This window comes from Rattus rattus, chromosome 7, assembly GCF_011064425.1.
Source record: "Rattus rattus isolate New Zealand chromosome 7, Rrattus_CSIRO_v1, whole genome shotgun sequence".
NCBI lineage: Eukaryota > Metazoa > Chordata > Mammalia > Rodentia > Muridae > Rattus > Rattus rattus.
In genome coordinates, this window is record NC_046160.1 from 24,365,604 (window position 1) to 24,392,814 (window position 27,211).

General features: G+C 43.7%; 1 protein-coding gene across 5 annotated transcripts in view; it reads left to right on the forward strand.

The window, feature by feature from the left end:
- Dtnb (dystrobrevin beta) overlaps positions 1–27,211 on the forward strand; it is a 192,794-nt gene that overhangs the window by 109,894 nt on the left and 55,689 nt on the right. For all 5 annotated transcript variants that reach the window (XM_032909066.1, XM_032909068.1, XM_032909067.1 and 2 more), the window contains one exon: positions 24,767–24,844. In XM_032909066.1, coding sequence (XP_032764957.1) covers positions 24,767–24,844 — 78 coding nt within the window. The remainder of the gene's footprint in view (positions 1–24,766; positions 24,845–27,211) is intronic.

Below are 27,211 nucleotides of genomic sequence, written 5' to 3' on the forward strand. Positions count from 1 at the left end.
TTTGCCCTCCACATATATGACCTGCACACACGCATCTCTCTTATCTCCTTCCCTACTCCCCACCCCCATTTGTAAATAAACAGATCATTTTGTGTCTGCACTTCTGAGGACAAATATGATATACGAATATTTCACAGGTAGACTTTAAGGCCTCTTCTGTCTGGGGCAGCAGTGGCTCACAGCTTTGATCCTGGCACCCAGGAGGCAGAGGCAGGTGGCTCTACAGAGTGAGTTCCAGCTACACAGAGAAACGCTGTCTTGAAAGCACAACACAAAACAAAACGACAAATGACCTCTTCTGTTCATTCTAATGCTCTCTTGTTTAGCTTCCTAGAATTAATTAGTAGAAGGTTTTACAAAGAACGGTAATATCAAAGAAAACTTCTAAAAGGCTAACAGAGATCGACAGTCATGGCTGAAGTGGATTTGTGTTCTTGGAAGTCAGATTTCGCAGACGCAAAGTCCAGTCACGAGTGTGTGCAGTCGATTGGAAACGCTGAGCACTGTGTGAGGCCGGTCTGTCTTTTTCATAATGTCGGCCCCTCCGTCCCCGCCAGCCTCATCTCTGTTTGTGGTAGCTCATCAGCTGCATTCTCGCTGATGCCCTTTCATGTTTGAGTGGAAACTTCCAGAGGTCCTCATCATTACAACAGGAAAGCTTTCAGGGTTTCCTTCTGTCCTTCTCAAACATTCTCTGAGTCATCTCTGTCAGGCAGTGACTAAAGTCGACATTTCCTGTCCTTTCCCCGTTTTGTTTATCATTTACTCAACTTCTTTCTTGGGTTCAAAGACCAAGGTTCTCGTCACCCTCTTGAGTGCCCCTAAAACTAAAGTTACAGAGACTCGTGAGCCACCATGCCGGTACTGGGAATCAAACCCTGGTCCTCTGCAAGAGCACCATGTGCTCTCACCCTCTGAGCTATTTCTCCAGCCACAGACACAGAACTCTGTTCTCTCCCTAATATGGCCATTTGAATTCATCTCTCTTCTCCATTTTCACCATCATTTGTCCCTATTATTGATTTATTTTGACAGGCAGTCATGCCTAGTCCGTTGGGGGCTGCCAGAACTCCGGCTTTTGCCTAGAATCTCTGGTTACAGTAGAACTTTTGCAGAAGGACTAGTACACCATGACTGTTTATCCAAACCTCAAAACTGTGTGAACATATGAGCACATAAAGCATGTGCAGAAGTCAGGCAACAGATAGACGTTAGTGCCTCCCCCTTCAGGGAGCCAAAGGAAAGTACCCGTGGCCTAATTCGACATGTCACTTCATAATTGAATTTTTATTTTGTACCATCTTCCTGGTGTCAGATCAGTGCCCTATTTATTTATTTACTCACTTATTGTATGTAGAGTGTGTGTGTGTGCATGTGTGTGTGTGTGTGAGCACACGCTATTCTTAGGCCATGTGGAGATCAGAGGATAACTTTTGGGAGTCACTTCTTTCCTTTGGCCATTTGCTCCCAGGGCAGGCCATCTCACCAGCTACATAAATGCCTTTTAAAGATGTCTGAAATGGTACTTGAAAGAATAGCATCCTTGTGTTAAGTATTCTTCAGCCCTGCGCCTTTGGCATTCTTTGAACTAAATACCAAGGGGCTTAGGGATTTCTTTAAGTCTCCTGAGAAGCTCTTGATGAACCAGTTCTGCAGTTTCTGATCAGTTTCACAGTTGTTCCATTGTATTCAGAGTAACCATCCTATTTACTTTGAACCGTTGGAAAATAATGTTTCACATTTGTCCTAATGTGCAAACTAACTCTGTAACAAGATGTCTTTACCTTATGGTCTGTCCTCATCTTGGTGCCAAGCTAGGAAACGCACTCATGAAAAATGACATTTACAGTCAAGCCAAAGATGACTAGGACTACTGTGGAGGGCGGGGTGTCCTGGCAGAAAATGGCATTAGGACCAGAGCTCTGATGCTCCAGGGTGGGCTGCCAGAGAGGCATGGACTGCTGCACGTTGATGGGCATTATCCTGAATTGTAGATTTGTAGATAGGAAGCCTTATCAAGCTTTCCGTTAAAAAATTTAAAGATAAAAAACAAAAGCCTCCCTGTCTGCCATGCTGAGATAAGAAGCAGGACTAGACTGGAAGAGGAGAGGCCAGCTGCTAGACAAGTGCACCAGGCGAGAAGCCAGCCGTAGTGCTATGCGCTGTTGTGATCATGGAGGTCGATGCTATAAAGACAGTAGACACCTTAAGTTTAAGGCTGGGAAGATGACTCAGTGACCAGAATCCAAATTCCCAGGTCCCACATAAAAGCCAGGCAGGCGTAGCAGCTGCCTATAATCCCAGCATCCAGGATGCCCAAGGCAAGGTAGCTACCTAGACCAGCTGGGATTGGTGAGTTCTGAGTTCAGCAAGAGGCCATGTCTCAACAAGTAACGAGGACAGTGACCAGAGAAGATAGCTGACGTCAACGTTGGGGCTCCGTACACACACACACACACACACACACACACACACACACACACACACACACACACATACAAACACATGCAAACATATGCACATGTGCTCAAATAAATACATTTAGTTGGATATGGTGAATCACGCCTTCAACCACAGCACTTTGAGTCTGACTGAATGGTTGCTGTGAATTCCAGACCAGCCTGAGCCATAGAGTGAGACTCTGTTAACAAAACAAAACAAAACAAAACCCTAAACTTACCAATTTACAGAGCAAGAAATAAAATTAAAACTCCAAGGGTGAGGACCAGTGCTGTCTCAGGCGGGAAATATGCTTGCCACCAAGCCTGATGACTTGAATTTGGTTCTCAGAACCAACATAGTGGAAAGGGAGAACTGAACATAAAGTTATCTTCTGTTCCCTCTCCCTCCCCCCTCTCTCTTCCCCCCTCTCTCCCTCCCTCCCTCACTCTCTCTATATATGTATATACATATATATATGTATTCATACATGATAAATTAATTCACACAAAAACAAACAAAGAGACTGAAGATGTGGAGCTGGATCATTGGCGGGGCATTTGATGCCAACCTTGATAAGCTGTTTGATATTCAGAAGTTCTCCTTCCAAGTGTCTTCTAACCTTCACTCTGTGCGTCGTGCTGTGCCACCTGCCCCCCCCAACAAAATCAACAAAACAAAACAAAAAATTGTCCAAGGTTGGTATGGTAGCTCACGCCTGTAATCCTAGCACTTAGAAGGTTGAGGCAAGAGGACTGCTGTAAGTTCCGGGGCAATTCGGTTATAGAGTTTGTCTTTTAAGAGGTCTACGTAAGGCTCAGTGGAGAGGTAGAAGCAGAAAAATCCTGAGAGTTCAAGCTCAGCCTGATGTACACAGTGAGTCCCAAGTCAGTCAGGGTTACCTAGTGAGGACCCTGTCTTTAAAGAAGAGGAGAGGGAAAGAGAGGAGGAGGAAGAGGAAGAAGAAATGGTAGCCATAGTAGTAGTCATTGGTGGTGGCGCACACCATTTGTCCCAGCACTCGGGAGGCAGAGGCAGGTGGATTTTTGTGAGTTGGAGGCCAGCCTGACTCTACTGAGCAAGTTCCAGGACAGCCAGAGTCTGTTACACAGAGAATCCTTGTCTTTAAAAAACAAAACAAAACAAAACAAAACAAAATACAAAAACCTGAACAAACAAAATAAGTGTGTGTGGTGTGGTGTGGATCCTCTCAAAACATTAAAAAGTAGAAAATTGTCAAGGAAAGACAGCTGCTGTCAACCTCTGCCCTACCCCCATGCAGGAACACACACACACAGATATACCCGCACTGCATACACAACAAGCATATATGATCTTATGTTTTACCACTGTTGCATAACAAGAAATAAAATGAAAACTGCAACCCAGGTGTAGTGGCACACGTCTGCAATCCCAGCACTTAGGAAGTAAAAAGGCTGGCAGATCAGAAGTTTCATGTAGCCTTAGCCAACCGAGGCGACGTATGACTCTGTCTCAAAAATAAACAAGCAAAATTTAAAAGCTGTGGTAGGAATTTTGGGTAGAAATTTAAGCTAATGATGACATAAAGTATACTTGACTGTTTCATTGTTTGCATAGAATGGGGATTTGTTCAGGTCCACAGACTTGAAGGTCAGAGGTTGATACTGGGGACTGCCAGTGGTCTAGTGTTTTGTTATTTAACCTTCACAGAAACCCTTATGGTACATCTCTCACCAGCCCATTGAGAAGCCAAGTACAGTCTCGGTGAGGCGGAATGGCAGGAACAAAAGCCAGGGTGTTGGGGCTTGCGTCCAGATCCCGTATCTTCCCAGTCTTCTTTCCATCTCCTGCTTCCTGTAGTGCTGAGCACCCTTGGGGGCCGAGACAGTGGACAATTAAAGCATATCATGAACCAAGGGCAAGTTTCAGAACCCAGGGGGATCTTTGTGACTTGATTGAAGTTGGTGGTAATCAGTCACCCAGTTACCTCAGCGTATTCTTTGAGGACGGTGTATATGAAACAGCTTCTAAGCAGTTAGGATTCCATAAGTCACTTAGAACCTTCAAGTCCTTTCTTCAAGGAAGTTGTATTATATCACAAAAATATGTGCCCCAAAAGGCTGCTTACTCTCTGCTGAATTCAAAGTGTGTCAAGAGTGTGGGAGCACTTTAGTGTATTGAAGGATAAATGAATGAATAACACAGTGTATATCTTATGTTTTTGTTTTCTCCTTAGCCTTTTTTAATTTTAATTTTTTAAAAATATTTATTTATTTATTTATTTTATGTATGTGAGTACGCTGTAGAGTAAGTACACAGTAGCTGTCTTCAGACACACCAGAAGAGGGCATCAGATCTCATTACAGATGGTTGTGTGCCACCATGTGGTTGCTGGGAATTGAACTCAGGATCTCTGGAAGAGCAGTCAGTGCTCTTAACTGCTGAGCCATCTCTCCAGCCCTTTTTATTTATTTTTATTGGATATTTTACACATTTACATTTCAAATGTTATCCCCTCCCCCTTCCATCCCTCTCCCCCCATCCTCTTGCTCCTATGTGGATGCTCTCCCACCTAGTCACCCTGGCATTCCCCTACACTGGAGAACAGATCCTTCACAGGACCTTCTCCTCCCATTGATATCGGACAATGGCACCCTCTGCTACATCCTCTGCGGCTGGAGCAATGGGTCATTCTGGGTAGACTCTTTCAGACTTAGTGTCTCCATTCTCCATGTCCCTGTGCCTTCCAAAAGCCTCCACTAGATGGCAGCCACAATTCCTTATGTCCTTTTAGGGGAGGTTGAGACTATCAAGTAAACAAGGTTTTGAGAATCTCGGGGCTGTATTCAAAACAAAGCTAATTAATTTATCTATCAGCACTCCAGCGTCTTTTCTTCTAAGTCTCTGAAAAAAAAATCATCTGTCTTTTGGTCAAAACAGTTCCATACGGCTTGCAGCTCTCGATGTCGTTGATAAACCTGCTGTTGTAGTTCAGGCAATTTGTTCTTGCTAAGGGTCTAATTATCTAACCACAGTATCCTTAAACCTGATTTCTTTAATTAGAGGTTACTTACAGTTTCACTTCAGTCTGTGGCTATTTATTTCTGACAGAAAGCAAAACTAACTGCCACGGCTCTGTGTCTGTATAACTTGCACATTCTGACAGGAAGCAAAGGGCCGTGTCCTTCTGCTGGAGTCACTGAGTTGGTAGCAGAGCTGCCACACCGCAGCCCTCAGTCAGAAGCCAGCCGAGGGCCCACTGTCTAGGACACCTGATTTTAAATCATTAAAGATAATTGGGAGGATGTAATATATGTACCCATGAACATGCACATGAAGGCGAGAGGTCAGGGCCAGGTATGTGTTTTTAATTACTCTCTACTATTCTTTCTTATTACATTTATTTATTTTGTGCGTAGGGGGAGTGTGCGTGTGCATACGTGCTAGCCACGGAGGGTCTTTGGGGGTCAGAGGAAGACTCATGAGAGCCAGTTCTCCCTACTGTGTGGGTACTGGTTATCAAACAGCTCATCAAGCTTGGCAACCCACTGGAGCCTCTCACAGGCCTTCCACTTATTTTTTGAGACAAGGTTGCTCACTGACCCTGGAGCATGCTAATTTAACCAGCAAGGTTTGGGGATCCTCCTGTCTCTGCCTCCCAGACATTCGTGCCCCTCCACCCACGGCTGTTTGCATGGATTCAGCAGCTGTTGTGCCGACTGAGCCATCTCGCAAGCCCTTAACGATAAGCCGTAGTTTAGATTAATTAAATTCCGATAAAATGGAATTTTATTATATTACTTATAAAATAGAGATAAGTTTTAGTAACAAGCCATGGACAGTAGCAGCCCATGCCTGTAATCCAAGCACTGTGGAGCCTACGCCAGGAGGATTGCTCAGTGACTGAGACCATTCTGGCCAGGTAGGCTCTAATGAGGCAGGCAGACATGCGGGAGTCAGGCTGCTGTTGGGCGTCTTCCTCAGCTGCTCTCCCCTCTGTTTCTGAGGCAAGGTCTCTTGCTGAACCAGGAACTTTCCGATTCTGGTTGCTGAGCTTGCCAGCTTATCCCAGGATGCACTGCGTTCACCTTCCAAACACCGGGATTACAGGAGAACCATCACATACCCGCCTGGTTTTTATGTGAGTTCTGGGGGACTTAACTCTAACCCTCAGGCTTACATGGCAAGTACTTTTCATAACCAGCCATCTCCCTAGCCCCATGATCTTCCTGAGCCTCTGATCATACAGTCTTTACCTGGTGAGTACTGGGACCATTGTGAGGCACGGACCACTCTGCCCAGTGTATGCAGTGCTGGGAATCACACCTAGTGCATCCTCTACCCTCCCTCCCTCCCTCCCTCCCCCCCCTTCTGTTTGAGACCAGGTTGTAATTGAACTTGGAGCTCATTGGTCCAGCTAGACTGGTTGACCAGTGAACTCCGGGGTCTGCCTGTCTTTCTGTCCATCCCCAGCACCAGGGTTACAGAAGTGCTGTGTGTCATGCTCAGCTTTTACATGAGGGCTGGGAATCTGCACAAAGTTCCTCATGTTTGCAGAGCAAGCACTTTACCAGCTAAGTCATTTCCCTAGTTCTCTCCTCTTCTTCTTCCTCTTCCTCCTCTTCTTCTTCCTCCTCTTTCTCCTTCTTTTAAAATTATATTTTAAAACACATAAAATTGGACTAGGGAGATGGCCAAGTAGTTAAGAGAACTGGTTGCTCTTCCAGGGAACCTGAGTTTAATTCCCAGCACACGCATGGAGTCTCATGATGTCTCTCTCGGGGGATCCAAAGCCTTCTTTTGGCACCCATGGTGCACAGACACATGCAGGCAAACATCCATACACATAAAATAAAAAAAGTACTTTAAAGACATATAAAAGGTATCATCTTAACGAAGTTGAAATATATAAATCATAAGTCAATAATATTTGCATACCATAAAATTATTCATCGTGGCAAGGTACATCACTTTTACTAAATTTGTGGTATTTTTAAACCATCATTACCATCTGGTTTTATTCATTTCCATCATCCAAAGAAGTTTCTATCTTTCTTATAGATTGGATCCCACAGCTCCAGCCCTGTCTTAGTTACTTTTCTATTGCTCCAAAGAGGTACCATAAGCAAGGAAACGTATGGAAGAAATAGCTTACTAGGGCTTACAATTCATGAGGATTAGAGTCCATGCCATCATGGCAGAAGGCAGACAAAGAAGACATAAGGCTGGAGCAGTCGCTGAGAGCTCACACCTCATATACAAGCGCACAGCAGAGAGAGGCAGAGGCTAGCTGGGCTATGAGGTTTCAAAGCCCACCCCAAGTGGCACACCTCCTCCAGGAAGGCCACATCTCTTACTCCTTCCCGAACAGTTCCACCAGCTGGGACCCACACATTCAAACATATGAGCCTATGGAGCCATTCTCGTTCAAACTACCACCAGCCCCAAGGCAACTACCAGTCTGCAGTAGTTCCTCTCACCCACTAGGGAAGCATCTAAGTCCCCCAGTGGGTGTCAGCAGCTGCAGTCGTGCTTAAGCACTTGTATGTGTGTGTACCTGTGCATGCATGAGTGCATTCCGTATGTATGTGTGAATATACATTTAACATGTATGCTTGTGTGTATACTTAAGGACTTGGGAGATAGCTTGGTGGGTAAAGCACTGCTGGCAGGCCTGAAAACCAGGATTGGGTTCTCAGAACCCAAATAAAAACTTACAGACAGTACCAGAGGTGTCTGTCTGTACTCCCATCACACCCTAACCAGGAGTCGGATTGAGTCCTGGAGTCATGGCTGGAAGATTGTAGGCCAGCTAGCTTAGTTCATGCTGTAGTGAACATATTCATACACACGCACGCGCTCACAGAAAACAACCATAGGTGTGTGTGTGGGTTCATTTCTTGGTCTTCGGTTCTATTCCATTGATCTATCTCTGTACTAATACCATGCAGTTTTTGTCACAATTGTTCTGTAATACAATTTGAGGTCAGAAATGGTGATTTCCCCCAGAAGAATTGTTGAGAATAGTTTTCGCTATCCTGTGTTTTTTGTTATGCCAAATGAATTTGGAAATTGCTTTTTCTAACTCTATGAAGAATTGAGTTGGAATTTTGATGGGGATTGCATTGAATCTGTAGATTGCTTTTGACAAAATGGTCGTTTTTACTATATTAATCCTGCCAATCCATGAGCATGGGGGATCTTTCCATCTTCTGAGATCTTCTTCAATTGCTTCTTCAAAGACTTGAAGTTCTTATCATAAAGATCTTTCACTTGCTTGGTCAGAATCACACCAAGGTATTTAATATTACTTGTGACTATTGTGAAGGGCGTCATTTTCCTAATTTCTCAACCTATTTATCCTCTGAGTAGAGGAAGACCACTAATTGTTTGAGTTAATTTCATATCCAGCCACTTTGCTGAAGTTGCTTATCAGGTTTAGGAGTTCTCTGGTGGAATTTTTGGGGTCACTTAAGTATACTATCATAGCATCTGCAAATGGTGATATTTTGACTTCTTCCTTCCCAATTCATATCCCTTTGACCTCCCTTTGTTGTCTGATTGCTCTGTCTAGGACTTCGAATAATATATTGAATAGGTAGGGAGAGAGTGGGCAGCCTCGTCTAGTCCTTGATTCTTTTTAGGAGAGAGAAATATGGGGAAAGGGAGGAAAATGGGGTGTGGGGGGAGGCATGTTCAACATACAATATATACCTGTACGAATGAATAATTCAAGTTTTTCTTTTTTAAATCTTTATATGATGCTGTCAGTGCAGGCAGGGGATATCTGCGCAGTTGCTTGTGTCCCTTCACAGTTGCATGATTCCTGGGAGTAAAACTAAAGTTGTCAAATTTGCACAGCAAGTGCTGTACCAGCTTACCATCTCTTCAGCCGGGAACATATTTTAATTAGAAATTTAAAATACATTAAAAGAACTGTTCTTTTTTGGGTATTGTTTAGTTTGTCAGAAACCCGAGTCTTCTAGAAAGAAAACCTTAAAAACCTTAGTCTCAAACAATCCTCTCAGTAGAGTTCCACGGAACCCTAGCTCCCCACTAACCAGAAAATATCGCAAACTGGCGTGAATAAGAAGTAAAAGTAAACATGGTGGACTCCCTCAGAGAGTCTCGGTTGTCAAATAGAAAATGTATATACACATTACCTTCATTTTATAACAGCAGGAGTAGTTAAAAATGGAAATGTTATAATGAATTTTTTTTTTTTGGAAAAGCATAAACAAACGTGGAAAGTAGCCGAAAAATGTAAAGAGAAAAGAGCAAATCAGACTTCCATGAACTGAAGAAGAACCAGAAACCTCAAGGAGAAAAAAATAAATATCAGATTAGACATCTAATCCGGACAGGAAGAAAATTACTGAAAGATAAACCTGGAATATTAGAATATAGAATGCTAAGAGGTGAAGACAGAGATGAAATTCTGGCATCCAGGTTAAAGAAAGTCAGTTGAAAATTAGCCTTCTAGAAGCACAAAATAAACTTAGAGCCAAAACAATGTCAAATCTCAGCAAAGTCCAGTGGTTGTTTCCAAAGAAAGGCTGGGCATACTGTAGAGTTCCTCTCAAGAATGTTAAGTGTAACTTCAGCTTTAAAGAGGCAGGGCAAAGGATTACTGGGTAGTCAAGACCATCCTTGGCTGTGTAGCAAGACCCTATCTTCAAAATCAAAGGAGTCGACTCAGCAGTTCCTCGGAAATGTGGTGCCCTCTTCTTGCCTCATAGGCTCAGGGTTTGGTCAGAGTGTTTGAAATTTGGAAATACAAATTGGGGAACTAGCAACTTACAGATGATAATAATTAGTACAGATATTTAGAACACAGAGATCAAAAACAGTTACCAGTTTATTACTTTCTTACATGGCTAATAAATTTTTTGTAGTTTTTTCCTAAAATGTAACATGAAGGCAATTTTTAATTTCCAAATACCTGAGACTTTGTTATTTTGGGGTGCTCTCTTTGCACCCAAACTTGGTCAAAGGTAATACTCCGTATGATAAGGATTTGTTAATAGAGATGAGCTTTCTTCTCTGGTTGTCCTAGAACTCACTGTGTAGATCAGATCCCAAAGATCCCCTGCCTCCCAAGTTCTGTGATTAAAGATTTGCGCCACTACGCCTGGCTATGACAATTTTTCTTAATAGTTTTGTGAGTTTAAAGATATTTTCACCTTGTTAAGGAGGAGCTCTACAGTACCATGATATCAAGCCTGCTTTTCGGGTGCAGAAATGAGTAAATTCAGTGTTTACACTTAAGACCACATTGGATGGCTGTAGGAGTGTGTCAGCTGACGTGGGGTTGTGCAGGAGGCGGCTGTAAAGTGTCTGTTGGGGACGTTAGATGCAGAAGGGCAGCTTTTATCCAGTCTGTGCAGAATCAAAGATGACACCTTCTGGATAATTGTCTGCTGACGCAGAGACCCTGAAATGACAACAAAGGCACGGATATCAGGGATGTGAGGACCAGATAAAACTGAGTTAGGATGGACCTTCAACATTTGTGACTGACATGAAAGCAAGGAAGGAGAGAACGGAGACATAGATGAGTGTTGATAAGCTTTTCCTTTTTTATTAACAAGGTGAAGTTCTCTTAATTTGTATGTGCGTGTGTTGTGTGTGTGTGTGTGTGTGTGTGCACATGTGTGCCCCTGCATGTGTGTGCAGACAACCATTATGTATGTGAGTGCACAACCTACATGTGGAGGTGAGGACAACCTCGGGCGTTAGTCCTTGCCTTCACCATGTTTAACCCAGGGATTCTGCGTAGCTCAGCACTACGTATGCCTGGCTCACTGGCTTCTGAGCTTCCAGATACTCTCCTGTCTCCACCTCTCAACCCTTGCTGGGCCTACCCTGGTATCACAGATATTTGTGCTGCTGCTCCCAGCTTCTTTATGTGGGTTCTGGGGATGCAAAATCGAGCCACCGAGCCTGCCCAGTGAACGCCTTAACCACTGAGACTTCTCTCCAGCCTGTCATACATAAATACATTTACATATATATACATATATACACACACATTTATATGTATATATCAGGAAAATTCCATGACCTCTTCAGGCTTCTGTGGGTATCTATATGCATTTATATACATACACACATAAACACACACACACACACACACACACACACACACACACACAAATAATAAACTTCTTAAAGACTTGTGTTTGGCATGGAGTGAAGAGAGAAAAGTAGGCAGCCCAGCAAGTTTGAAGATAAGAGTTTCACTTCAGGAGTCCTGTAGAGATGCTGGCATAGCGGTTCACACTTGTGATCACAGTGCTGATGAACCAAAGCCGGGCAGATTCCCGGGGCTTGCTGGGCAGCCAGGCTGGCTTAACTGACAAGTTCTGAGTCTGTGAGAGACTCTTCTCCAAAATCAAGGCAGTGGCCTCTGAAGAATGAGACTTGAAGTCAGCCTTTGGCTACCCTGTGCATACACACACATGCACCCTCACACACGTGTCCACCTAAGTAGGAACACACACAGTTTTGGGGTTAGGGAGATGGATCCATCAGTAAATCACTTGGTACGCAACAAGTGCAAAGACTTGAGTTTGGTTCCGAGAACCCACCTGAAATAGCCAGACTTTGTAGCATGTGCTTATAATCCTAGCCCTGGGGAGATGGGGCCAATCAGATCCCTGAGGTTCACTGGCTTCTCATGAATACCAGGCCAGTGAGAAGAGTAACTTGACTGAAAGCCTCAGGTCAGATTTCTAGCTGAGGTAGGCAGTGAAGCAAATCCACAGGAAAAGGTATGGGCAGCACCACAAATTTACCATCTTGAAAGGAAAAACGCACTGTGAACTTCCCCTCTCTGCACACTGCAGTGCCTTTGGCTTCCTGTAAGTGTGTCTGTGTATTTTCCCCAATGAGAGAAGACAAACAGGGACAGTGAAGACCTTGAGTGTAGCACTGCTCTTAGATGAACTCTATTCTGGGTCCTGTAGGCAACAACACGTATGAACTCTGACCTCTGGCAAGGGTGGAGGGAGCTCTGAACATTTGTCGTGTTTTGTGGTGCTAAGAATCAAAAGAACATTAGAACAGATATCAAAATGGCCTTCCTGAAATAAATTTAAGTCTGAAATCATGCCTTCCTGATGGGTCATCCAGCTTTGACACTTTGATGTAAGGTTAGCGTTTCCTCGTTTCTCCTTTCTGTAGGAATCCATTCTCCAGGCTCTGCAGAAAGGGGCTGCTCTGGCATTGATAAGGGGCACATTCCATGCACAGGTCACTTGTGGGCGGCTTCCACCTTACAGCTTTGGAGTTTTCTAACTCGTGAACAAGAGGCATCTTTCCATTTATTTAGACTCTCTTTAATTCCCACGGCGTGTTTTATAGGTTTAAGAATGCAAGTGTTACACTTCAGTTTATCATGGGATTTTTATGATTTTGCTATTATAAATGAACTCGTTTTTCTAAATTTTATTTTCAGATTGTTCACTGTTAATATTTAGAAATACAATCAATGTTTTGTTCATTGATCTTGCGTCCTGCAGCTGTGCTGAACTCAGCTCTGTAGTCCTTTTGTGTGAGTTCTTGAGGGTTTTCTACATGTGAGATCATGTTCATCTTAAATGGTTTTACTTCTTCATACTCCACATGTCTTATTTCTTTTCCTTATCCAGTTGTATGTGCAGCTGTGTGGGTTTGTAAGTCTTTGTTTTTAAGATAGGTTCACACTGTGTATCCCAGGCTGATCTCAAACCCACGATCCTCCTGCAACGGCCTCCTGCGTTCTGGAATTGCAGCTGCGGAACTCTGTCTTCCGGGGGGTGACATGCCTTTATCATCTTGAAATTAGAGTAGATGTGCTTACTTCTTGAGACCTCCCGCAAGATGAGGCCTGCTACCTTCCTAGGAGAAGACTGGTGACACCAGACCCTTACCTGAGATTCCAGCCGCCCACCCCATCTCACTTCATGTATTCCGACCCCAGCTGCATAGCAGTTTTGGGGAGTGCTGGAGTCTGCTGGGGTCTGGCTTTGGGGATGCAGTTCCCTAAGAATCACCCATGCTTTTGCATAAATTCATTTTTCCCATAAATTCATGTCCACCTGGACATGTGCAGAATCCTTTCTTTGGTCACCTGACTAGGGTGAATAAGCGTTTTCTGTGCATATCTCATGGAAAAGTCTCACAACATGGATGTGTAGCGCTGCACCCAGCCACAAGAATGGCTTAGCAAGTGTAGTTGGCCTGCTGTGATCGGCATACACTCACGGTGCTGCTGGTTCCAGGGGTTCAGGTGTTCTCGGAAAGTTTTATTCAATCATCATGACTTCTCCCAGTCTGGAATTTTTGCCCTCTCAAAGTGGCCTGCCTGATACCCTTCTAGTCCCCTGTCTAGACACTTCTCTCATTAAAATTCAGTCCAGGTGAGCCTTTCACTTCTTGGCATTCTAGAGTTTTAGCTGAGATGTTGTTTGAAGTCAGAATGATAACTAGAATCACAAAAATATCAGATGTAAAAGAAACTCATCATTTCATAGATGTTGTTGTTGTTGCTGCTGCTGCTGCTGCTGAAGTTTGAGGCAGGGGCTCTTGTAACATGAGCTGGGCCTTTAAACCTCTCTGTAGCCAAGGACGACTTGAGCTTCTGGTTCGTCCTTCTGCTTCCACCTTCTGACTTTCAGAATTGCAGGTGTGCTTCTCCCTGCCCCGCTGCGTGGATATTTCTTGAGCATCTGCCATGGTACAGTCATGGTTTTAAGTATGCAGTGTGAATGAGATAGATACCGAGGTGAGCCCTGTGGGTGCTGTCCTCACAAGCCAGCCAGATGACTCAGTGTGTAAAGGTTCCAGCCTCTGAGGCTGGTGACCCAAATTTAATCCCTGGGGCCCACAGTGGCAGTAGGTGAGAACCGACTCCAACAAGTTACACCTCCCCCTATCCACGTGCCATGGTGTATGCTAGTGGACACACACTAAAGCCACACAAACAAGTATAACAAGGTTTACGAATTCTGGAGTGAAAACAGTCAATAAACAAAACAAGACACTAGTTATATGTAACTGCATATACTAGTAAGTATTGAAAAAGAAACATTTGGATACTAAGAGAGAATGCAACAGAAACTTCTCATTTAATTTCGCAGTTAGGAAAAGAGTTGTTAGGGTTTTTATAGAATATGTCATGTGTCTGAAGCTTTCAATGAAGCAGGGGTGGTCTGTATTACTGAATGGAGTTAGGGGCAGATCCCAGAGGCAACCAGCTGCTCCACACAGAGAGTCACTGTCCCATCATCTTCTTAGTTCCCAAACTGGAACTGGGACCCAGCCCCCTACACTGTAGTTTTCCGTGCCCCCTACTTCCTTTCTGATCCACTTCTGTTTTGAAACTACACCATTCCAGGGGTGTTTGGGTTGGTCTTTTTGCACGCGCATTCTCACCTTCCCCTTGTGGAGGCGAGCGTTCTCATTAGCTGGTGCACTGCGTGCAAGGCCTAGCTGAGTAGTTCTGTTTCCACATCCCACTGTAGGAGTGCTGTGTTAGAGACTGCATCACTGGATCCAGCTTTTCCGTGTGGGCTACTGAGATCAAATTCAAGTCATTAGTTGACCGTTGCACACTGAACTGTCTCCTTGGCCATGCGAATCCATTCTGGGGGTTACTTTTCATGTCAGCATTTATTTTAACAGTCAGAGAAGCTATCCATCTGTCGTTTTGTTATTTAAACAAACAATGGAGGACTCTGCCCAGTACTTAGGTTCTTAGTCTGGAATCCATCTCAGCTTGCTCTATTTTTATTATAAGTTCTTACATACCTTTTATTATTTTGTTTCACTTTCATTTTATTCTGTCAGAAAGTTCAGCATCTTTATTTGAGTACAGTAGCATATCAAATATGTAGTGAAAATTGAGGTATCTCGGAGGCCAAGGCCATACTGTGAGAACTGACGGCCTGGGGCAGAGTGATGGTCCGGGCGAGCCTTGTATGGGAAATCAGATGAGCATTAGTAATAGTACAAGGTTCTCTGGGCACCACTATTCAAGTAAGACTCAACAAGCCAAGGTGGAGACCAAGAATGGGGACTTAATAACTACTGACCCTGAAACAAGAGGCTCTTTAATGACTATGTCAGAGACATTTTTATTGTGTGGTCCTTCTGTCGCATGTGCTCTTAAGGCCTGCTCAGCGGCTCTCAGGGTTTGGCCCTTCAGTGCAGCTGCCCTTTGAAGAGCTGTCTTGACACTTCAAGGAGTTCTTTACATTAAAGGTGTACACAGATGTCGGCCTGTCTTTACACCTTTGCATCCCCGTTAACTTCATCAAGCAGACCTCCCACCCCCTTACTTTCACCAGTAGCTCTGTAAATGGCTCCACAGATACAGGGCTGCAGGCTACTTTCTTGACTAGTAGTTGGCATGAAGAAGGGGAGGTCCTGGGGCAGAGAGGGTGCTTTTGAGGTTCCTGCTGGGATAGAGTCCTTGCCCGGGGTCAACTGGGTTACTGATTTGCAGTGAGACTTGGATTCTGATTAAGGTGAGTATGTTCATTTCTCAGCTTTCACAGCGTGCTGCCTACCGGTGTCAGCGGTCTTTGACTGCCTTAGGGCTTTCTGCTGTAGGGCCACCCTGTGCTTTATCAGACTATAGAGAAAGGAGCAACCTCTGCCCAGTGCAGAGGGCAGAAACTTTTCCTTGCCTGTAGCTGCCTGATGTAGTTGTGTTTATTTTTGGCAAGATGTTAGAATCCTGGAAGGTTAGAGATCTAGCAGTCCTCAAAGCTGATATCAAAGGGCTGCCCACTGTATCTTTCCAATCCAGTAGAATCACACAGGGTATTTGCGTCTGTTTTCAAAAACAAATGTCGGTATCGACCATGTGAGCAGGTCAGAGATGACATCACCTCATGACATCACAGCACTGCACTGAGCAGGAGCTCGCAGAAGTGGCATTTATACTTCCTCAAATTGCGTGTGCACACGTGTAGTTGTTGTTTTGGGGGTGGGATATAAGGTATTTTGGCTGGCCTGGGACTCACTATACAGCCCTGTCTGGCCTGGAACTTTCTCCTGCCTCTGCCCCCTGAATGGTGGGATTGCAGGTAAGAGCCACCATGCTGGACCACATGTTTTTAAATAGGAAAGTTGGTATTTCAGTAGATATGGTGGCACACACTTTTAATCCCAGCGCTGGGGAAACCTGGTCAGGCATATCTCAACGAGTTCAAGGCCAGCCAGGGCTGCATAGTGAGACCCTCTCTCAGTGATGAAATTTTTGATATTTCCATTTCTACACAGTAATAATAAACTTCCTCTTAATTTTAATAAAGAAGATAGTCACCATGCAAAGGTTTCCAAAGTAAAATGGTATGTCTCTGTGTATTTGATGGTCTGCACTACTTTCTCAGTGTAAGTCATGTTAGATATGTTGGCCTGCTCATGTAATCCCAGCACTGAGGAGGCTCGAGTTAAATCAGTTGTAATAGTCTAAGGCCAGCATGGCCGACCAAGTGAGATTCTTGTCTCAAAGACAAACCACATACACACAGGAACTGCTGTTGCAGACTTAATTGGCTAATTGCTTCATTTCACAACTTGACCCCTTTCGAGAGTTAGAGCAATCTTTCTTAGCATGTGGGTTGTGACCCCTTTGGAAGCCAAATGGCCTTTTCTTTTTTTTTTTTGGAGCTGGGGACCGAACCCAGGGCCTTGCGCTTGCCAAATCCCCAACCCCAAATGGCCTTTTCTTAGGAGTCACATTCACATATCAGATATCTTGCATATCGGATATTGACATTGTAATTCATAACAGTAGCAAAATTAAAGTTATGACATAGCAATGAAAATAATTTTATTGTTGGTGGTCACCACAACACAAGGAGCTGCATTAGGAAGGTTGAGAACCACTGAGTGTAGAGACAGCTAGGTTCCTCTCCATGTCTCTGGATATAGTGTGTAATGGTAAACATATAAGAAATAATATGGGGTGGCGCACACCTTTAATCCCAGCACTTGGAAGGCAGAGGCAGGCAGATCTCTTGAGTTTGAGGCCAGCCTGGTGTACATAGTGAGGTCCAGGCCAGCTATGGCTCAAAGCAATACCCTGTCCCAACCACGGCCCACCCGGTAAAGGCACTTGCCTCCAAAACTAAAAACCTGGGCTTAATCCGTGGTGTCCACGTGATGGAAGGAGAGTCCTCCTGCAAATTGTCATCTGATATCCATGCATGTGCTATGCTGTGCCTCCCCTCAAGGAAACAAATGTAGTTTAAAAAAAGAATTAATATGCTAAATCTTTCCTTCCTGAAAGATATCTAATTAAATAAGATCTATATCACAAATGGTTATGTTGAACTACTAGAAATAGCAATTGAGGCATAATTACTCATTGATTAACAGATTAATTACAGTCTATTTAAATTAGAAGTTGATTTGGAAATTACACATATCTCCTATGTGTTATTCATTTTGAATGACTATTAAAATGTACTTCCTGGAAGTCAGAGAAGCTTCACCAGTGGTAAATATGCACAATATTTTTGCTACACTATAATACCATACTGATAATATTTTTTTCAAAGATTTGTTTAGTTTTATATGTATTGATGTTTTACCTGCATGTATGTCTGTATGAGGGTGTCAGATTCCCTGGTACTAGAGTTACAGACAGTTGTGAACTGCCCTGTGGGTGCTGGGAATTGAACCCAGGTCCTCTGGAAGACCTGCCAGTGTCCTTAACTGCTGAGCCATCTCTCCAGCCCCTAACTATTTTTAGCCTTATGACTTTCAAAGGGCTAATTTTGTTTATTGTTGTTATGCTTTGGTTTTACCTTTTTGAGATAAGGTTTTTGAGATAAGCATAAGCTGTTCTGGAACTTACTGTAACCTAGGCTGGCATCAAATCCACAGCATTCTTCTTACATAACATCTCAAGTGCTGAGATTAAAGGCATGAGCTACCGTGCCTGGCTTAATGTTGGACTTCTTTGCTTTAGCAGATCACCATAGAACCTATTAGAGTAATAGGAGGTAGTTTGTAGCTTATATAGAGATAAAGAGCAAAGCACTGTTCAAGGAGGACGCGATGGGCCACCCTTACCGTAACGATTGCCTACAGGTACACAGCACTCTGTGCGAGAATAATGCTCTCCATAATAGTCTTCAAGAAGATGAACGTTAGGCTCTGCCTGTCTTAATATCTCACCAGGGCAATGGAATTAATTCCCTTTGCCATAACGATAGCTAGTTTTCTTTTCAGACAATGTATTATTTCCGCTTGTGAGATTAAGGAATAGGCTTATAAATCTGTGAGGCTAATGACTAAGTGGAAAGAAACAGATCTTGGGCTGGGCCTTGGGCTGATGACTCAATGGGTTGTTTGCTGTGCAAATATAAAGACCTGAGTTTGGATTCCCTTTCGCATTAACGGGAACAAACAGACCAGAAAATCTTTTAAAGATGCCCAAGTGCATGACTGGAAGCTGGCGGCCTAGGTGGAGAGTTGGAGAGTTGTGAGTGCGACGTCTGTAAATATAAACCGCTCTGGGGGTGGGGAGCACATTCCACACACAAACTGTGAAAATCAAAGCAGGGCTAAGGGTCTAGGCTCCTATAGAAGGGGCAGCCCTGACAGACAGGCTTTCTCTTCCACCAAGTTTTGGAGTCAGCTTTAAGCCTTTATCCTTTCACCCGTCTGTGGCAGCCATGTCCTTGGTTGGGGAGCCCCATCTACACAGACAGAACTTGTATCTAAATGAATTCAGAAGGCCAAAGCATGGGGCGAGGGGGATGGCCCAGCAGTTAAGAGTTCCTACTGCTCTCGAGGACCCAGGATTGTTTCCTAGCACTGATTTGTTGGCTTGCAGTCCTCTGTAACTCCTGATCCAGGGATCCCATGTCTTCTAACCCTCATGGGCACTGCATGCAAGTGGTGCATATACAGAGCAAACACTCATATACATAAAACAAAAACCAGGTCCTTTTTTTTTTTTATCTTTATTAACTTGAGTATTTCTTATTTACATTTCAATTGTTATTCCCCTTCCTGATTTCTGGACCAACATCCCCCTAACCCCTCTCCCTTCCCTTCTCTATGGGTGTTCCCCTCCCCATCCTCCCCCCATTACCGCCCTCCCCCCAACAATCACGTTCACCGGGGGTTCAGTCTTGGCAGGACCCATGGCTTCCCCTTCCATTGGTGCTCTTATTAGGCTATTCATTGCTATGTATGCAGTTGGAGTCCAGGGTCAGTCCATGTATAGTCTTTGGGTAGTGGCTTAGCAAAAACCAGATCTTAAAATAACAAAAAGCAAGCTGTAACTCTCATGGTGGTCATGTGTCCATTGTTAAATATTTGTTGTTTTTTTAAAGTCAGCAATCTGGCAGATAATTGGCTCATTAAATTTATGTTGTTACTGAAACTACAGACCTAGATGAGCTTTGAAATTATGATGAGACCTTTAAGTCATTCTAAATAAATTAGAGATACATTTTCGAAAGAAGTAAGTTATTCTGTTTTATGTAGTTTTTTTTGTAACAGAGTAGAAGTTCAGCTGGGAATGGTGCCACATGCTAGTAATCCCACCTCTCTCTCTGGAGGTTGGAATGCTGAGATACGGAGTTCCTAGCCAGATTACGAGGCATAGTAAGACCTGACTCAAAAGAAAAGAAGGGAAAGCAAAGATTGTGTGTGGGTGGGCACTTACAATGCAGTGTTACAATGTTGTCATGGAGAGCCGCACTGTGGGACCATCATCCCTCTTGCTCCTTTGAAAAGGCTCCAAGAACTATGTTTTATTATTAAAAGCTAATGTTTATTTTATTTTAAATGTGTCTCCAAGTGTTTATACATGCAGGTGCCCAAGGAGGCAAGAACAGCATCCCCCAGAGCTGTAATTAGAGGCGTTGTGAGCTGCCTCATGGCAGTGACGGGAACTGAACTCCAGTCCTTTATAAGAGCAGCAAGTACTCCTGATTGATAAGTTCTCTTTCCCACCCCACATGATTGGTTTCAGTTTAACCACTAAAAAGAGACTAGCCCTAGTCTTTTTTTTTTCCTGGCATTCTGCCAAAGTACAGCAATCAAAGGCGCCAGACCACCAGGACTGAAGTCAGCAAGAGCCACGCTGCCTTGGTTCACAGTCCAGGATGTCTCACAATTTGGCTTCATAACCTCAAGAACATTATACCCTAGCCAGGCGTGTGGATCTCTGTGAATTTGAAGGCAGCCTTAGCTTCTTAGAGTTCCAGGACACCCAGGCTATAAAGAGAGACTCTGTATCAAAACAGATAAATCCATAAATAAGTAAAAACATTGCAGCACTGTGTGCCTTCATTCTTAAATGTAAGGTTTGAATGTGAATCCTGGAAGATATCTGTCCTGAGACTGGAGCATGCTCAACTCTCAGTAACTATGGCTGCTGTTAGACACACCGCACGCTGGTTGGCTCTCTCACTGAATCACACATTAGATGAGATACCAGGAAAAACAGCAGACCAGATTAGAGTGGAAGATACCCGTTTCCAGTACAAGGATGGGAATCCTACCCTAGCTACAAGTGTATCTCCCAAATATAACACCAAGAGTTTCACTAAAGCTAAACTCACACATTCAGTGCACTCTGTACTGTGCCATGTTCACAACATGGTGCTGACTCACGACCAACAAATACTTACTGAGTACTGTGCTTGGCACTTGAATGATAATGATAAAAAATACCAACGGGGGTGTGTGTGTGTGTGTGTGTGTGTGTGTGTGTGTGTGTGTGTGTGTGTGTGTGTGTTTTTCTGTGTGTGTTCTTGCTGGGTGATGATGGCACACACCTTTAATCCCAGCACTCAGGAGGGAGAGGCAGGTGGATCTCTGTGTTTGAGGCCACCCTGGTCCTCAGAATGAGTTCCAGGACAGCCAAGGCTACACAGAGAAACTCAGTCTTGGGTTGGGGGGCAGGAGGCAAAAGCAAAAACCCTGTGTGGCCCACAACTGTAATAGACGTAGTTCAGTGATAGAGCTCTTGCCTAGTATACCAGGGTCCTAGGTTCCACCGAAAATTCCTAGCACATAGGAGGATGATTCAGGAGGATTCAAGGTCAGCCTGGGCTGTATAGCAAGACTCTGTCTCAAAACAAACAAAAGTCCACATTAAAAAAACAAAAAACAAAAAACAAAAAACCTCTCAGGGTTTGAGAGATGACGCCGTGGGTAAGAATGCTTGCTGCACAAGTCTGAGGCCAGTGTTTGAACATAGAAAGCCAGACCGGTAGGGATACATTCTCCTGTAACCCCAGTGATTTAATGGAAACAGGAGGATCCATCCATGAGGCTACTGTCAGCCTAGCTCTAAGTTCAGTACAAGACCCCGTCTCAAAGGAATAAGGTGGGACACGGTAGAACAGGACAGCCAGCATTACCTGTCACCTGCATGTGTGCACACCTACACACACATGGACACATATTCATATAATATATATATACATATATATATATGTATATATATGAAAGCATTTCTTCCTTACTGCCACGTCCCTCACAGAGAGACTGAAAATATTTTTTTAATTTATTTTATTTATTATATATAAGTACGCTGTAGCTGTCTTCAGACACACCAGAAGAGGGCATCAGATCTCATTACTGATGGTTGTGAGCCACCATGTGGTTGCTGGGATTTGAACTCAGGACCCCTGTAAGAGCAGTCAGTGCTCTTAACCGCTGAACCATCTCTCCAGCCCGAAAATATTTTTTAAAATCGCTCTTCTGAATAGCAAGTTATTTTCTCTCTTTTACCTATATCAACCACCTGCTTCTATCTGTATCTTATTGGCAAAAGGCAACTTTATTGTTTTTTTAAGGTATGTGTGTGGATGTTTTGCCTGTGTGTATGTCTGGTGCCTGCAGATGCCAGAAAATCCTTAGAAACTGGAGTTACGGGCAACTGTAAGCCACCATGTGCTAGAAATCAAACCCAGGACGTCTGAAAGAGCATCCAGGGCTCTGCACCACGGAGGCATCTCTCCGGGCCTGGAAAGGCATTTTCTGAGAATGCTTCAGTGCTGTTAGCTTTCCTGGTGGCCTGCAGCTCCTGTGGCAATCCCGTCCTGAGGACCTTCTTGAGACTTGCAAGTGCTAATTTCATTGGTCAGTTAAGCCACGTTTTCTCATTAGTAACAAGGCAGGAATCTAGGAAGGATGTGGTATGAAAAGTTTCTAGAATACAGTGTAACTGTGAGTGTTTGGCTTTCTACATTAGAGAAGAGGCTTCTCTGTGTGTGAAAGGGGAATGAATAGTTGGTCGTGATATCTGCAAGAGATAGGAATACGTTGGTGGCCTTAAACAAAATGCTACAGATCATGACATTTTGATCACTTGTACCCATGTTCAAGAAGTTAATTTTTCTCCTGTGTTTGTTTCACCTGAGAGTGTCAACAGGAAAGTGAGTGCAGTGGTTTCTCTAACCCTGGGGTAAGCAGATGACTACACCAGCCCTGAGAGCAACATGGATGCCATTATTTTGGAAGTGGGTGGAGCCCTCAGCAGGTGAACAGCTACCTTGGATTCTGTTCCTCCATAGGAATTTTCTCCTTGTTTTAAGCAGAACAATTGATTTTTAAAAGACCCAGAGGCCAAAGTATAAATTTAGGACTAACGTATAAATTTAGTCAACCTAAAGCAATTGATTAATTGATTATAACTCGGTGCAGCCATTAGCATTAGGCGGCTTGAAGGGTTAGATGTTTGTCTGGAGACAGGAAGTCAGATGAACAGCTTAGAGTTGGAATTTGGCCTAGCAAGGCACATTTCTGTTAACAAGCAGTGTCAAGCCAAGCACTGTGGCTCAGGCCTTTTATCACAGCACTTGGAAGGGGGAAGCTGGGGGCTAACTTGGACTGTCCACTGTGACCCTGCCTTTATGCCTTAAAAAAAAGAAAAAGAAAAAAATCCAGAGGCCCAAATCTGCCTCAAGTCTGCTCCTTACACTTCACTTTCCGTTTTGGATTTCCTTCTTTAAACGGGAAGTCGTTTTTTAAAGGGTCCCTACTCAGAAATGAAAGTAGTTTGATGAGAGTGGAAGGTAGATGGGTAAATGGAGAAAGAAACCTTTCTTTCCTTCTGGCCCCTCTGGGACTCCCTGAACTAATTCCCCAGAGCCTTTACGTGAGTACACTGTGCAGCCTGCACAGTCTGTCCCCAGGCAGCGCTGACGTAACATCTTCAAACCGTTCTGTGCAAGTCACTCTCAGCGGCAAGGAGGACCCAAGAGCCAGATGAGTGTTTCTCACTGGAGCTTGGACAACTTATCAGTGGATATACCGCTCTAGACAATGACACCCCTGCCACCAACAGCCATTAACTGCCAGTAATATCTTGAAAAAGAGTCTAGTGGGTAGGAGCAGGAGCTCAGACACACACACACACACACACACTTTTTTTTAAGATTTATTTATTTATTTCATGTATGAGTACACCGTAGCTGTCTTCAGACACCAAAAGAGGGCATCGGATCCCATTACAGATGGTTGTGAGCCACCATGTAGTTGCTGGGAATTGAACTCAGAACGTTTGGAAGAACAGTCAGTGCTCTTAACCACTGAGCCATCTCTCCAGCCTCACCACACACACATACAATTTTTAAAGGGGGAGTAAAGCCAGATTTAAAAAAAAAAAAAAGTGGTAAAGCTGGGCTTGGTGGCATATGCCAGCCCCTCCTGCTGCCAAGGTAGAAGGATTCTCATTTTGAGGCCAGCCTGAGCTCCATAAGGAGACTGGCTTATCTAACAAGCAAACAAGAAGTCAGGATGGGATTGTAGCTCATCGGTAATGCACTTGCCTAGGATGTACAAGGCTTAGGGTTGTGGGCCAGCATCCCACCACCATCGAAAGAAGAGGCACAGTAGGCAAGTTAATAATTTGTATTCTCTTGTACTAAACTATAAAGGAGAGCGAAGTTCTATCTCAAAACAGGCTTCTTCATGAGTGTGTGTGTGTGTGTGTGTGTGTGTGTGTGTGTGTGTGTGTGTATACGTATATGTGTGGGGAATGGTGGGGTGGGGGTGTAGGGTAGTCCACTCAATACGACCCAGACTGGTCTGAAATGCAGCTTTCTGAGTCTTGGAATCCTAGGATATGCAGTCCACCCTAAAGTAATGTCTTTATAATCTGCCGCCTCCCGCTATCCCAAAGCTCTGTGGCACTGTGGCCTTGTGAGTGAGAACTCCTTCTTGTGAAGTTTATTTCATTTGAAAACTCCATATCTGAGCCCACCACCATCATGTCCTGCACACATCAGAAACCGTAGCTGGTCCTTTGTCTGCATTCTTCCTTTGCTTCCTCCAGTCCTGATAATTACTAATGTAATGTAAATGTCTTTTCTTTCAGTCCTCCTCGCCCTCTGACCAATATGAATGACACCGTGGTTAGCCACATGTCCTCTGGAGTGCCCACTCCCACCAAGAGGTAGGTATATCTTGTACCTCAAAGCAGGGAACAGACTTCGGCCACCTCTGGGATTGCGCTCTCGGAAACCAGGCTTGGGCTGAGTGCTCCGCTGAACAGGAAGGCCGACACTCTTAACCCCACTGATGGTCTCTTAAATTTATTTTCTGTTTTTACTCCCTGTCCCCCTTCTGACTCTAATACAGCTGTTGACATTCAGCTCTGACTAGCGGAAGTGCTGTGGTGACAAGCAGCAGTGTGAGCATAGATTAGGCTCATATTTGAGATCTTTACTAACATTAAGCACAATTTAATAATCATAAGTTTCAACAATTTTGCATTTGACTTTTTAATTTAAAAGATAATTTCTGCTTCTGATTATAGTTTATAAACTGATAATTAATCTCTTATAAGATATTCTGAGTCGTTCTGTATATGGTTTATAAGCACTTAAGTAGAAAGCCCAAGTCCCTCAGTCTCAGTTATACAGAGAATTTGCTTTAGGGTTCTTTAAGGAATGAAGACTTCTTTTTTTATTTTAATTTTTCTCTTGTTCAAAATTCTCATAGGCAGACTTAAAAGAACTATGTTGAATGGCATAATTTCTATTTGATTTAAGCTGTTCTATGACCAGAGCAATACAGAAACTCCCTCACGGGCACAACCATTAAAGAATTCTTTCAACAGTCATCACTTGAAAAGGAGTTAAAAAAAAAAATCACAGACATTCCAATTCACCCAGCACGACATCCCATCCATCCTCCCTGGAAAAAACCAGGACCACTCTGTGCGGTATGTGCTGAGTGCTTTCTATCAGTGCAGCTGTCCTGGTAATGATTTGACTCAGTACATGATCCTGAAGGCTGAAAATTCATGGGCTAAAAACTCCCAGAGAAGCATTTCCCAAACCTGCAGAAGCGAAGACTCCCCGGGGCACTTGTTAAAAATACACATTTCTGGGACCATGTCAGACTCAATGAATCAGAATCTCCAAGAACAGGATTGGGAGAGGCTATGTGTTTAACAAGTTCTCTGGGTGATTTTTGTCATCAAACCAATTTGGGGGATAGCATTAGCAGGAAGCAGGGGAGCTGGCTACCAGGCTCTCTCAGAAAGGGGAATAGAGTCTGAATAAATCAGTGACCTGGGGAGACAGCTCTGTCGGTGTGCAGACCCAGGACCTGGACCAGGTAAGACAATGCCCGCTGACTCCTGAAGGCACTTCTAGCAGGAAGCAGCCATTCTCTGGAAGCAGAGCCAAGTAGGAAGGGGAGTAGGTGAGGCACCAAGTTTGGACCTGGCTCTCACCTGACTTTAGACATGTTTTTTAGTTCTTTAATCTACGGGGCTATGATGACATCCACCTTGTGAGGTTTACACGAGGACTCTATTTTAGAGGCAACTGGAGTAAGAGACCCAGTGAGAAAGACAGAGAATGGGTTAGAATTATGTCCCCAAGGACCCAGAACAACCACTTACCATATATATATATAAATATTATATAAATATAAATATATATAAATATTATATATATATATTATATATATATAAATATTTATAATATAAATATATATAAATATTAAAGGCCATAATATTTAAATCCTGTGTTCTCCATTGAGAATATTCTTACTTCAAAACTAGACGACAGGGAAGGTTATTGAAAGAATTGAGCTTGGAAGTGTCTGTTAGCTTTAGTAACATCACCTGCTAAGCAGGGGTTAAGCCTTATGCCTCATAGTTTACTAGTTTTGCCCCTCTGCATCACCAGAGTGCCTGAGAGCTCAAAGTGTCAGGGGGCACCAGGATAAGTTGCTAGGCATTCAGTGGTCCCAGGTGAGTCAGCTGGAGGAAGCCATCAGAGAGTGTCTTCCTGACAGCGTTTTATTGCTTCGGAAGATGAACAGAAGGGAATCTGGACCTACATTAACCACAGACATTTAACCACAGACATTTTCACAGACAAACCATAGGCTTGCTGTATTACACCCAAGATACAGTTAACCAGTGGCAGCCTTAAAATTATGACTGGCATTTTTTAGAGCTAGATCAGACAGTAGAATATATTCCAGATTAAGACTTTATTTTAAAGTCAGCATGTCAGCTGGCATCTTGGTCTGTGTGAAATTAGTCCTAGAGCAGACATCACAGTGTATCCATGGCAACTAACAGGGCTATCCAGCTTGGAGAAGCACAGCTCAAGAGAAGCTGACATTCTACCCTGGGTCCAGAGAAGCAATCCTAAGAGATTTCATGTATGTCTAGCAGGAGACTGTGAGATGTCACAGCGACAATAATAGTTTGTACATGTGACTTTTCATGGTTCCAGTAACCAAGGAGTCTAAATTGCAGATAGTCTGTTTACTTTTGCAAGGCTCAGCAGAAATAACT